Raw genomic sequence first — 14,620 nt, 5'->3', positions numbered from 1 at the left:
TTATAGATGAAGGTTTTGCACACAGTGGGAATTCAATATTTTTATGAAGCTGAGTCAAAGAAGAAATCACAAAAGAGATTGATTGCTTCAGACGTAGGGAAGAGTTAGACAAACAGATTCCAAGGCACCATCTTCGGGAATGTTTTTGCTTTTTCACAAAGATGTTAAGCTTAAGGAAATCTTGCTATCTTTGTAGCTTTTCATTAAGTTAACTAAAATATTTGATTTATTATGCATAATTTTGTGATATTTTAAGATGCATTAATATTTTCAAAGCCAGGCAGTATGCTAAAGAATTTCTTAATAAGTGAACGAAGTCTATTCTGAAATCACTGATTTCTACCATTTAGTCACTGATCCAACCCATATACTCTTAGAGTTTGAAAGTCGTAAGTTTTAGGGTAATTAACTGAAAAGAATATTAAATATCACCTACTAAAATCCCCTCATTTGAAGGTTGAAGGTATTAATGCTGAAAGATTAGCTGTTGCCCCATATTTCACACAATATCAGAACCACCATTTGAATCCCCCTAAACCCCATAATTCAATTATTTCCAAAAAGAACAAGAAATATTAAAACATGTAAATAGGTAGCAATTGAGTAAACATAATTTTAGTATATTGTCATTGAAACTCAGGTAGAATAGATAAATTCTCTCTATAAAGACTGTAGAGTATAGTAAAAGTCCACAATAATGTGTAAAAATTTTAATACAACTGAAGAACGACTATAAATTTTGAAGCAATGAGATATATTTGGTTCAATAGCAGCTACACTTTGCAATAATTTGACAAATTAGAAAAGTGCTGTTATACAGCATCTTGAATTTTTCATTTCAAGGAATTAAAAAGAAAGCAAATAATGGGCTGGGCACTGTGGCTTACCCCTGTAATCCCCGCAGGTGGGAGGCTGAGGCAGGAGGATCACCCGAGGTCAGGAGTTTGAGACCAGCTTGGCCAACATGGTGAAACCCTGTATCTACTAAAAATACAAACATTAGCTGGGTGTGGTGGCAGGTGCCTGTAATCCCAGCTACATGGATGGCTGAGGCAGGAGAATCTGAGAGGACCCACTGTACTCCAGCCTGGGCTACAGAGCAAGACTCAGTCTCAAAAATAAAATAAAATAAAATTTAAAAAAAGTAGACTATGATCCCAACGATAATTTTTTAAATGCACATTGTTGGGGATCCAAGTGCAAAGAAAAATGTTATTAAACTAAGATTCAACCTGATGACCTGTCTATGGACTTCTCAGCAACTAGTATGAAGATGAAGAACACTGGGCTACAGAGTGCTTCAGTAAGTGAGTTAAAGAAATTGGCTTCCTAATTAGAGGGTCCCCTATGGAGTACATAGATTAAAAATTGCAATGAAGAAAAAAGTGAAAGCACAAATGCCCAATGCTAGGGTGATATAGATTAATCAGAGAATATACAAGATTAGAAATTAGTATAGTATCCTTTAGTATAATTAGCCATTAGGTGGAAATACATGGGAATAAGGAGTTTACAGTATTTGTGTCTCTCAAAATACAACACAACAAATATGAAATGAAATAGAAAATCTGGAAGAAATGGATAAATTCCTGGAGACATGCACCCTCCTAAGACTAAACCAGGAAGAAGTCGAATCCCTGAATAGACCAATAACAAGTTCTGAAACTGAGACAGCAATTAATAGCCCACCAACCAGAAAAAGCCCAGGACCAGATGGATTCACAGCCAACTTCTACCAGAATTACAAAGAGGAGATGATACCATTCTCTCTGAAACTAATTGAATCAATAGAAAAAGAGGTACTCTTCCCTAACTCATTTTATGAGGCCAGCGTCATCCTGATAACAAAATCTGGGAGAGGCATCAAAAAAAAGAAAATTTCAGGACAGTATCTCTGATGAACATCTATGTGAAAATCCTCAATAAAATACTTGCAAACCAAATCCAGCAACACTTTTAAAAGCTTATCTACCACGATCAAGTCAGCTTCCTCCTTGAAATGCAAGGCTGGTTCAACATCACAAATCAATCAACCTAATCCATCACATAAACAGAACCAATGACAAAAAGCGCATGATTATTTCAATAGATGAAGAAAAGGCATTAGATAAAATTCAACATTGATTCACGCCAAAAACACTCAATAAAATAGGCATTGTTGGAACATATCTCAAAATTATGAGAGCTATTTATGACAAACTCAGGGCAATATCATACTGAATGGGCAAAAGCTGGAAGGATTCCCTTTGAAAACTGGCACAAGACAAGTATGCCCTCTCTCACCACACCTATTCAACACAGTATTGGAAATTCTGACCATGGCAATCAGGCAAGCTAAAGAAATAAAGCTTATTCAATAGAAAGAGAGGAAGTCAAATTATCTCTGTTTGCAGATGACATGATTGTATGTTTAGAAAACCCCACTGTCTTGGCCCAAGAACTCCCCAAGCTGACCAGCAATTTCAGCAAAGTCTCAGGATACAAAATAAATGTGCAAAAATTAAAAATATTCCTATACATCAATAATAGACAAATAGCCAAATCATGAGCAAACTCCCATTGACAATTGTTACAAAGAGAATAAAATACCTAAGAATACAACATACAAGGGATGCGAAGGACCTATTTGAGGAGAATTACAAACCACTGTTCAAAGAAGTAAGAGAGGACACAAACAAATGGAAAAAACGTTCCGTGCTTATAGACAGGAAAAATCAATATCATGAAAATGGCCATACTGCCCAAAGTAATTTATAGATTCAATGCTATTCGCATCAAGCTACCATTTTGTTTCTTCACAGAATTAGGAAAAAACTACTTTAAATTTCATATGGAACCAAAAAAGAGTCTGTATAGCCAAGACAATCCTAAGCAAAAAGAACAAAGCTGGAGCATCATGCCACCTGACTTCAAACCATACTATAAGGCTACAGTAACCAAAACAGCTCAGTACTGGTACCAAAACAAATATATAGACCATTGGAACAGAACAGAGGCCTCAGAAATAATACCACACATCTACAATCATCTGATCTTTGACAAACTTGGCAAAAACAAGCAATGGGGGAAAGGTTTTCTATTTAATAAATGGTGTTGTGAAAACTGGCTAGCCATATGCAGAAAACCGAAACTGGACCCCATCCTTACACCTTATACAACAACAAGATGGAATAAAGATTTATGTGTTGTTGGGAAACACTGCAAAGGAGAAAGGATTTACAGGGTACCTACATAAATTGGTTATGAGTAACACATAAACAAGGAGCAACAAACTGCTGAAGGCCGCAGGAGGCCTCTGAGGAGGAAGCCCTCTCCATGCCTCATGTTCCGGTGCATGGTGATCTAGGCTCCGTTGCCATAAATATTGTGCTCAAGGATGTAAAACCCCTTCATAGCATTATGTCCTAGCCAGACTTATAGGCTCCTGTAAGGTCCGAGTTCCATCAGCTGCACATAGATAATAAGTTAAAGATAACCACATGTTCTTGTTTTGTGAGACTCCAAAACCACCACTACTATCACTCCTTAGGATGACACTCCAGTTGCAGCTCACTGATTTGCTTCTGGCACACCGATTTATCCCACCATCACTCCACTCCTACCCTATAGATCAAAGTCATTGTAATCAATAAATAGTGTGGATGATCAGAGCTCAGGGCCTTTGCTGTCACCTCTAGAGTAATAAAGTGATGACCCTCTGGTCCCACTTTTTCTCTTAATATGTCTTTCTCTCATTCCTTTGTTACCACTGAATCTGGGGTACCTACAGGTGATGTGGGGCTCATGGATTCCCTATGTATGTAAGACCGAAAACTACATAAACCCCAAAAGCAAACCTCAGCAATACCATTCAGGACATAGGCATGGGCAAAGACTTCATGACTTAAATACCAAAACCAATTGCAACAAAAGCCAAAACTGACAAATGGTTCTAATTAAACTAAAGAGCTTCTGCACAGCAAAATAAACTATCATCAGAGTGAACAGGCAACCAACAGAATGGGAGAAAATTTTTGGAATCTGTCCATCTGGCAAAGGGCTAATATTTAGAATCTACAAGAAACTTAAACAAATTTACAAGAAAAAAAACAAACAACCTTATCAAAAAGTGGGCGAAGGATATGAATACACACTTTTCAAAAGAAGACATTTATATAGCCAAAAAACATAAAAAAAAGCTCATCATCACTGGTCATTAGAGAAATGCAAATCAAAACCACAATGAGTTACCATCTCATGCCAGTTAGAATGACAACCATTAAAAAGTCAGGAAACAACAGATACTAGAAAAGATGTGGAGAAATAGAAATGCTTTTATGCTGTTGGTTGGAGGGTAAATTTGTTCAACCATTGTGGAAGACAATGTGGCAATTCCTCAAATATTTAGAAGCAGAAATATAATTTGACCCAACAATCCCATTACTGGGTATATAGCCAAAGGATTATAAACCATTCTACTATAAAGAAACATGTACATGTATATTTCTTGCAGCACTATTCAAAATAGCAAAGATTTAGAGCCAACCCAAATGCCCCTCAGTGTTAGACTGGATAAAGAAAATGTGGCACATATACACCATGCATTAGGTATTTCTCATTAGGAGAAATACCTAATGTAGATGATGGTTTGATGGGTTCAGCAAACCACCATGACATGTATACCTAAATAACAAACCTGCATGTTCCGTACATGTATCCCAGAACTTAAAGTATATTTTTTAAAAATTAAAAAAAAAAAAAACTACTGGAACGTAGCCATGTCCATTTATTTATGGATGTTCTACGACTGTTTTACACTCCATTGGCATAGGTGAGTAGCTGTGGCAAAGACTTATAGCCCACAAAACCTAAAATATTTACTTTCTGACATATTACAGAAAAACTTTGCCAAATTCTTGACTAGGTTTAAAAGGACCCCAGCAATAAAGAGCAAAACCTACATCGAATGATTGTCTCAACAATATAGAGGATCCACAATTTGTGTTTTAGAATATATTATCTCTTTTAGAAGTTATTAGAAGAAAAACTGCCTACATTAACTAAGAGTTTTAGGTTTTGGCTACTCTGTTTCCTGACATTTTTTCATTAGCGGCAGAAAACAAAAAAACAAGAAGCCAACTTGCATGTTTAGGCTAGAGTGGTTCTTGCATGAGTTTGAATACTGAGATTCATTATTTTCTTCTTGTTTGCAAAATCAAAATATTAATATGATCCATATAGGGATGGCATGAAAAGTGACAACATAAATGAATAGCATTTTGCTCGCACAGAGTAGCTGCTATTTTAATATTAGCATCACTGTTTTGTTGCAATAATTAGTTTGTGATCTACTGAACTAAGAATTATAATAATCACCTGCACTCTTAATTTCTAAAGTACAAATATAAACAATAATGTCAAATATATAATTGCATGCAAGTCAAAGGAAATATAGTTGTTTAACTTCTGACCGAAATGAGAGTTGTAATTAACTAATCCAAATGTCTCAACATGTTCCTTGTTAATATCCTTTCATCTGCTATTGACTTGAAAGAAAGAAAGGCAGTTTGAAGTATGGCGGGATCTTGAAATGTTAGCAAAGGAAAACACCCCAAAAAGTTTAAAGACCTGATTAAAGTTTGTTTGAGAGTTCTGCTAGGTAGACTACAACTAATGCACTATGGAATCCGAAATATGTTTGTTCAATAGCCACTGACACTCGTTGAGACTGTGTGCAGATTAATCAGTGCCTGTTCATTTGGAAGGAAAGATCTCAGAGCCTTAGCCCCTCTTTAAAAATGAAATGCAGCACTCTTTATAATACTGCAATGTTCTGCTCCATGACTGTTTCAGTGCTTTATGACTGACAAAAAGAGTCATTAGAAGTCTGTTTGATGGACATAACTAAGTGAATTGGAAAAAATAAAAAAGGCTTTTCAGCCCATTCAGAAATAATTGATGTGACCGAGACAGCTGTATGCGAGTTCCAGATAAGGAGAAGATTTATGGAGAAACCACTGAAGCTAAAAAGGAAGGTGCAGATTTAAAGTTCCCAATAAAGTTGTCTGTAAGACAAAGAGCAGTATTGAATAAGGAAAGAGATTTAACCTGAGGTTCTTTCCAATAGATGGCATCCTTAGGGTCCTATCCTCTTGCAAATAAAATCCCTATAAAGGTGGTGCCACTAGGTTATAAAAAATGGACTCCAAGGGAAAGCATCTGCACTCTTAGCCTTGTGCTGTATTTTCTGTTTTACTGTAACTATTGTGTACGGGTTGTAACTTACAAAAATTTGCTTAGTAGGTGAAAAGTACATATTTTTAAGTATGTCTGATTGTGGAACATACCATTTGCTTTTATGGTATGATGGTTACTTTATAATCTAACCAGGATGGATAAAAAGAAAGGTTTTAACACTGTTATTATATATATATATATATATATATATATATTTATTTATAAGTATTCTTCTAGTCTCTGTTGCTAGATAGATAACACCCATGAATGTTATACGTATTTTGCAATCATTGTATTCTGTAAGCAGAATATATTAGTAACATAATATTGATAATATTAGTAATAATGTTAATTTCAAAATTCACTTCCTCAAATATGCAGATTATAAGTAGTAAATGTTACTACATCAATACTTTCAAAAAGGGAGAGTGGTTATATGGTTCTCTAAAATTAAAAATGAATCCACAAAATAAAATAAAAAATAAGGAAGTTATTATAGTACAATTTGACTTCTGCTTTCTAGAGATTTAAAAATATGGACATTTTAGAAAATTGTTTCTGTCTTCTAGTGGATATGAAATGTGTGAACTTAACTTTTCTTGCCCTTTCTGGCTGGAGAGCAGGAGAGAATTTGGCTGCTAGTTTATTTTTGAAAAAAAGTAGTTTGTAAGAGCTTCTCATGTCAACTGTAAATCTGTCTACTGCCTAAATTTAGGGTGACTGTTAGGTACTTTATGTTTTCAATCATGGAGATGCAATTTTACGGAAGGGAATAATGAAACAAGTGTTCACCTCATTTTCCCTTCATGAGTTCCTTATCCTTTGCAATACTGTCATTAGAACAGAAGCCTTCTTTCTGTAATCCCGATGGATTCTAATTCCTCTCTTCATCTAAGCAGGCAATCATTCTCTTGATCTCCAGTTCACCAATATGCCCATTTTAGCATCTGTTTATGTTTTTCAGAAAGCAAAACTATCGAACACAAATGCATTTACTGAATATGTTCCATAGTACACCGCACAGCGGTCAATTGAATAAATCCTAATTTGCTATGTTTGCCCTGTTAAGTGTCTGAGATCATTCATTCAGAAATGATCACTGTAATTGCACACCCCTTCCTTTAGGCTCACCCACATTTTAGGGCAGAGGGAAGGCTCTGAAAAGGCCACCCTGCCCAGGTTTCCCGACAGCAGAAGAGCAAGCAAGGCAGATAGAGGACCTCTCCATTAACACGTTTGCCTACTCGTGTGACCGCTAGATTTCCAGAAAATAAAGTGAATAAAATTAAATAATGAGTGAACAATGCTGGTTGTAAGTAGATAGTAGTTTAAAACAGTGTCAGCTCTACTGCATTTGCATCAGCTGGAGGCTTAGAGTGAGAATGATGGTACGTACAATGCCCCAGGAATTGTACATTATCTGGAGTTTACCTTTGAATATATTTGTAGCAAACTCTAAAACGTCTGAGTAGTGCCTATAGTAGGGTATTTCCTCAAGTGAAAGTCTCTAGTATGTCATAATGGAGACAAAAATAGTTGATAAATACCATTCCAAAAAACTGAATAGAGAAATATACATGCTTAATGAATGATTCAATTCAAATAGCTTTTAAAAATTTTGAGCATTATTGTATGCACATATTTGCATTACAAATAACTTGCATTTACAACAATAAAATTGTAGCACATTGATAGGATAATTAGGTTTGAAATTTTGTATGAATTTTAGAAATTCTATTTAGAAGCTTTACTCAGCTCTATATTTTCATTAATTTTTTTTTTTTAAAACAATGGGAGATAGCTCTAGTTACAGAGCTGTGGCCTGAGGTATACTACCTTTTATAGTGCATGTCTTTGAGGGAGCTTAAGGCTCTTTTTATAAGCTATCTCATTAATTCTGAGAAAACTTGAGTTAGCAAGGGGCAGGTATTATCTCCATTTTATAGTCTCTGAGCCTAAGGCACAAGAACCAAAGATCAGCTAACTTGTCCTCAAGGTCACATAAGGTTTCTTGGAATAGAATTATTTTCTTGTTCATATTTTTTATGCGCCGTTTCTTTCCCATTAAACACAGGTGCACGCACACCCCCATTAATAAAATTCCTCAAAATATTCTACTGTTTTTGTAATTCTTTTGATGTTATTTCCCTCTTAATTCTAGTTAGCTTGTATTCTTTGCTCTCTTCCATTCTACTCCCATCTTCTGTTGTCGAGCATCCCTTTTTGCTTGTATCTCCAAATATTAATCTTAAAGCAAATCTTCAGTGCCAATGAAGAAAGACAAAAATGTAGATAAATTAAAAACTTTACATCAATTATTGTTTCAAATTCGACTGTATTTCTCTCTTTTGTCATATTTTTAATTGTAGTACTTTCCCACTTTCTCTGTTTCTTCATTTATTGACAAGTCAATCTTCTGCTTCTTTCGGTCCAATCTACAGTTGTTCCCCAGAGTTTAGAGACACTATTGCCACAGTGGCCTTCTGAAGGATAAATCCAATGGGCATGTGGTAGTTGGCATCCTTCTTGATGTTTCTGATGCTTTTGATCATATAGATTGCTTTTCTGGAAATATTCTACGCTTCCTTGACTTCTGAGTTTTGAAAGTGACCTGCTTTTCATTGTTACCCTTTTTTTAAAAAAAATTGTTTGCTTCTAGCAATATGGAATCTATAATCAACCCCCAAATGTATATTATCTATCAAATTTCTTTTAGAGGTCTCAACCCACATACCACTGCCTTTGCAGTGCCTGCCCTAAATTTCTGAGTAAGTGTTACAGCATCTTCTTTATGCCTCCATTTTACTGGAAACTTGATCACATTATGTTTTATGTTCCTTTATAGACTTAGAAGGTTTTGAGTTTCTTAAATGTGTAGAATCATTATTGGACCATCCTCAGAACCCTGGAACATAATGGGCATAAAATAAATGCAGGTCTAATGAATTAATGACTCAATCCAATCAGCTACATGGGCTTTCTTTATAATGGCCTTGCTGTCCGTTTTCACTGCCACCACCTTCTCTCACCTTACCTCTTGCTAGGTAAATATTTCATTATACTTTCTTTCCTGGCATAATCTTTTGCCTTCAGCATGTCATCCTCCTCTTTCATAAGGAACTGTCAGAAAATATCTTTATTATTGGCCTTTTATTTAGATCATTAACTTACCTAAGGAAATTCTTTGATTTTTCACTCTCTGGTTTTAATTCTTTCACACACCCCATCCACAATTTTTGGAATGATTTTCTTAAAGATCTCCATCTTGCAATACTTATTCAAGTCTCTAGCTTGTCTTCACAGCTTCAAAGAGCTGGCAGACTAACTCTTCTTCAAGCTCTGTTGTTTTCTTTTGCTTTCTTTTCTATTTGATAGACCAATTCACAATTTATAAAACCAATTCACAATTTATAGGACACAAAATCATTTATCACTCCAGACAGAAATACAAAGTTCAGACACTGCAATTTACCAAAAGTCTTTATGACCATACTTTTAAGTCTCAAGATGGAACCAGGAGTCTACTGACTCTCCCCAGAAACTATTTTATACACTTTGAGAAACAGCTACCTTCCTGTAGCACATTGCTTTATTGAACCTCTGTGTTCTTCCTCACAGTAAGATTTCTCATTCCTTTCTGCTCTCATCAGCTAAGGAGATTTTTATACACTCCAGATCTCTGGTCCTGCCCTGAATGCTGATTCATTGGCTTTAAGTTGGGACCAAATATTGGCATTTGGCTTTTCACAAGTTCTCTGGGTGATATTAAGGCACATCTAGGTTGAAGAATTATCACTTAAACTATTCTACTTTGGAGTATCAGTAATTAACAAAGTGACAGTCACATATAGAATGCAAATTTATTCTCTCTGCCAGGAGTTGACACTCCGCTTTACATTTCTGCTTTAGTCAATCTTTCTCGAATATATAAATAATATAAATATGGTGTCATAACCTTTGCTGTAAAACTGAACCATCTTTTCAAGACTCAGTTGTCTGCCTCTCTCTCACTCTTTCTCTTTCTGTCTCTCTTTCTCTCATTTCATCTAAATCTGTATGTCTGATATACTATTGAAATTAAATCTTAACTCTTGCATCAATGCAGGTGACTTAGAATTTAGGCTTTCATATTAATTTGGTTCACATTGCCAACTTAAATACTTGGCCACAAAAATTTGCTATTCAAAATTATCAAAATGAATTTGAAGAGCTAGTGATATAATGCTGATATCCTACTATAGCATTCTAATGGAATATTTTAAATGTGGATTAAAATGATAGGTGTGATGTATTATAATCCATTGTGTGATACATTTTATTTTGAATATTTATTGAGTTTTGTTTTTATTCATTCAGATATTATTTTAATGCAAAAGCATTTTATACAAGAAAGGAAGAATTGATGAATCTAAGTAGTGTCTAATATATGCATAGATCTAAATATTTTAAAATTATGGCATTCTTCTAAAATTATTTGTGGAAATTAAAATATTCACAGTCAACATAGCATAGGAATCAAGAAAACAAAATGTATAGGTTTATAGCAGTCATTATATAATACATTACAGAAAAATAATTATTGTTAACATTTTTTATTAAAAACACAGCTGTCACCTATTTCTCTGCTAGCTTATCTACTTTTGGTGAAATAAACATGTAAGCACAGATTCCAAATTATCTGCTTCACCCCACTATCACTCTTTTTTTTTCTACTTTCATATCAAAATGAAATGCCATTTCTCATCATTTCTTATTTTCTGTTTCTAAATTTATTGGTATATCATATGTATTTCTGTATTCATTTTGAACTTTCTTCTTCTGTCAATAAAAATATACTAAAAGATTTCAAAGTCATTAAAATAGAATGAAGAACAGCAGTTGATCCTCTTTTCTCTTTCTATATGTTTGTTTGTTTTTAAACCCATCGCTATGTTTTTAAATGATAATATGTCTGCCTGACCCTTGGAGGTCTTGGCTAAATTCCATTGTCATTAAAATTTTATTGTTCAGAAGTATTTACTGAATATTTTCTGTGTGTAGAGCAATGTAGTTTTAGTCATTGGTTTCATTTCCAAAGTGAGACCAAAAACGTTAAATAGTCTAAGATAGTTTACAGGCAGCTGGCATAAGAAGTTGGATGGGCAAGGGATGGGAGAAAAGAAAATATGCACACGCAGGTAAAAATGAGAATGCGAATTCTTGTTTTAAATACAAGGTAAAATATCACAATTATATTACTGCAAAGAAATATGCTAATTATTAATGAAATAAGAATATTTCTAGAAAATTTATTGTCAGTAAATTTAAATCCATAACATATACACTATGCATACTGAAAATATTAATAATTGTTTATAAATACCACAGTTCCAACTCAGTGAAACATTATAAAGAAGAGAACATGAATTAAATGTTTTCTTTTTGTATTAAGATTCAGCTATTTGACTTTGAATTAGAATAAAAAGGAGATTTTGTAAAAATTGTACATGTTAAATAAGAATGTGAAAAGTGAGCTACTGGGTTAAAAACACCAATAATTCACAGTTTTCAGCTAGTCTTCCATCTACGTCAAAATAAAGGGAAATTTTATGAAAGCATGTGTTTGTCTTTAGCAAAGTGAATTTATAAATTAGGGGGAGATGTTATAACTCTTCTTAGCTTTCCCATTAATAACCTACCATATGCAAATAATCCTTAATATTTCTAAAATTCTACTGGTTTCGGTGGTGTTTACAGGTTCAAAAAGTTGAACATGTGGAAACTAACATATCATATTTAAATGTATGTTTTAGTGAAATTGCTGTTTTTTTAAATCTGTTTCTGAAAGGGAATTTTAATTTTTTCCATAATAAAATCTAAGCTCTAGATATTGCCTTAAATAATACATAGTTAACTAAATTGATTAGTAATTTGTATCATGAACATTCAATTTATAAAGGCGCAAATATTGTTTTGTAACCTTTCACTATTTTCTAGCAACATTAATTTTATACTTTGTAGTAAAAAGAGACAGTCTGAGTTATAAGTTTAAAAATATGTACACTTCTGACATTTCAAATTCATGCAGCAGCTTTATGGATACAACTACTGCCAAGTTTAATCTCGAACTGACATTACAGGACGTTTTTATATGTTTTTCCAAATTATTATTTTTGTGTAGCACTGTCAATACATGACAGGCATTGATTTGTTCCTTTAATGAGTCTTTTTTAAAATTTTATTTTATGGTTATCTAAGATAATCTGCAAATACCTTTCATAGTAAATCTTCAGTCCCGCCATTGTCAGTAACATAGTAAATTGTGGGGTTCAATTGGATAAAGTTTCATAAGATTTTTAAAATATAAATTAAAGACTATACATGATTTTATTTTTTTGAACAAATCACAAACAGTAATATTAAGCACATGCAATTAAACTTTATAGTTTATTTTCTACTCACTTTTTAGGGAAACTTTTATTTATCGTTTTAGTATGACTTACAATTTCGAGGTCAATAGGCAGTATTTTTATAGGATTGATGTAATAAACATATTTCTGTTTCCTAGCACTGCATCTAAATTTCTGTTTTCAGCTGTACTTTGAATAGTTTAAGTCAAATGCCAACCCATTTGATTTTATGACTTTGTATTATGTAGACAAAGTATGGAAAAATTGAGTCTTTTACAATGAATTAGTCCAATATTTACTGTCTTCACAAATCATTGAACTTGTTTTTTTAGAGTCTATTTGTGAAAAGCACATCTGAAGTGAAGACTATGGAATAGAAAAAAGTTGAACATGTGAAACTAACATATCATATTTAAATGTATGTTTTAGTGAAATTGTTTTTTTAATCTCTGTTTCTGAAAGGGAATTTTCATTTTTTCCATAATAAAATCTAAGCTCTAGATATTGCCTTAAATAATACATAGTTAACTAAATTGATTTCAACATATCTATTCATTTTGTGTTGGATTAGTTACCAGTAGATCTTAATGTATGTAATTTATGTATTTTTTAAATAAGATCCTTTACAATCTTACATTGTAGTGACATTCAGAATCTTTTCTTTTGCAGCCATTTCGTAGAGTGACGTTTTCTGTTGTGAGTCAGCCTCAGGACCCACATCAGGGGTCACTGCAGAGTTGCTATGACAGCGGGCTGGAGGAGTCAGAAACACCAAGCAGTAAGAGTTCATCAGGGCCAAGACTGGGTGCCCTTCCACTCCCAGAGGACAACTATGAAAGGACCACGCCGGATGGCAGTGTTGGTGAGGCAGAGCATATGGAAAATGGTAGGGACAAACACAACATCCACACACATAATCACGCTAGTAAGCTGTAATAAGTAGACTTGTGAAGGTCAGTCTAAACCTGAAATAAAATAGCTGACACTAAAACCATTGTACTTTAACTGATAACTATCTGCTAAAATACAGAAATGCCAAATAAAGGAACATAACTCTGTAGATAAAATTCACCCCAATTGTACCGTCATTTTAAAACATCCTGTCAGAAATAAATGCACTTAGAAATAAATTAGAACAGGGCCCACCATAAAGAAAGCTAAATAAGTACAGAAGTCCTAAACAATAGTTAACCAAGAAAGGTCTTGTCTGATTATTTTCTTCTATTCTTTTTGTCATGCAACTATTTCTTCAATTGCAGCTGTCCAGTCTTAGTGAAAGGAAATGAAAGAAACACACCTTGCTCTACCTTTTCTTGTCCTAGATGTTTAGAAAAGCGTTTTCAAACCTCTCCTTTCAAGTGATCACTGAATAGAGTCAAAGGAGAACAGCACTACTTTGTTCTCCATAGTATATAATAAATGCTATTAGAATTTCCCTCTTATTTAAATATAAGAGGTTTTTTTTTATATTTATGTGAGGGAAAGGAAGGAAAATAATCATAATACTCCATATTTTTATCCTGTTGTGAGGTGATTCTCATAATTACCACAATTGGCCTTTTATACACTTTCCATTAAGTTATACATTTAGATTGCAAATAACGCTTATAAAACTTTTTACTTTTCTTTATATTCCCAGAGATAATTTGGTGATTTATTTTCTGGATTTTGAGTCATAAGTAAATGCCTGAGGAATAAGTTTGTGTCAAATAATGGAATGGTAAAATTCATTCTAACTTCATTATTCTTTCAAATACGAAGAAAGATACGGTTATATAGAGAGAAAGGAAGAGGAATTACACACGTTTTATCCTTAGTAAAACTTGAAATGGATTTATGTCTTTTATCATCTCAATCCCCAAGTGAAATAAGACACTAACTTTTTGTTATATACCAGTTTCTTCAGTACTGATATATATGCAAGTAGAGCATATTAATGCAGGAGAAAGACTGATTTTCTTCTGGAAGTTTTCCTATGAATATTAAAATTCAACATTAGAATAAAATATATCATA

At 33.6% G+C, this 14,620-nt stretch overlaps 1 protein-coding gene across 15 annotated transcripts in view; it reads left to right on the top strand.

The window, feature by feature from the left end:
• The window catches only part of PCDH7 (protocadherin 7), a 431,755-nt gene that overhangs the window by 186,971 nt on the left and 230,164 nt on the right, over nt 1–14,620 (top strand). For 6 of the 15 annotated variants that reach the window (XM_003732519.6, XM_078367403.1, XM_017970633.4 and 3 more), the window contains one exon: nt 13,275–13,491. The exons of 1 other annotated variant lie outside the window; for it this stretch is intronic. In XM_003732519.6, coding sequence (XP_003732567.1) covers nt 13,275–13,491 — 217 coding nt within the window. The remainder of the gene's footprint in view (nt 1–13,274; nt 13,492–14,620) is intronic. 8 more of the 15 variants (XM_054253438.2, XM_054253437.2, XM_035293917.3 and 5 more) reach the window with 2 other exon arrangements.

The sequence above is a fragment of the Callithrix jacchus genome, chromosome 3 (assembly GCF_049354715.1).
Source record: "Callithrix jacchus isolate 240 chromosome 3, calJac240_pri, whole genome shotgun sequence".
Taxonomy (NCBI): domain Eukaryota; kingdom Metazoa; phylum Chordata; class Mammalia; order Primates; family Cebidae; genus Callithrix; species Callithrix jacchus.
Note: the sequence above shows the minus strand (reverse complement) of the source record. Positions and strands in the feature narration are given on the sequence as shown.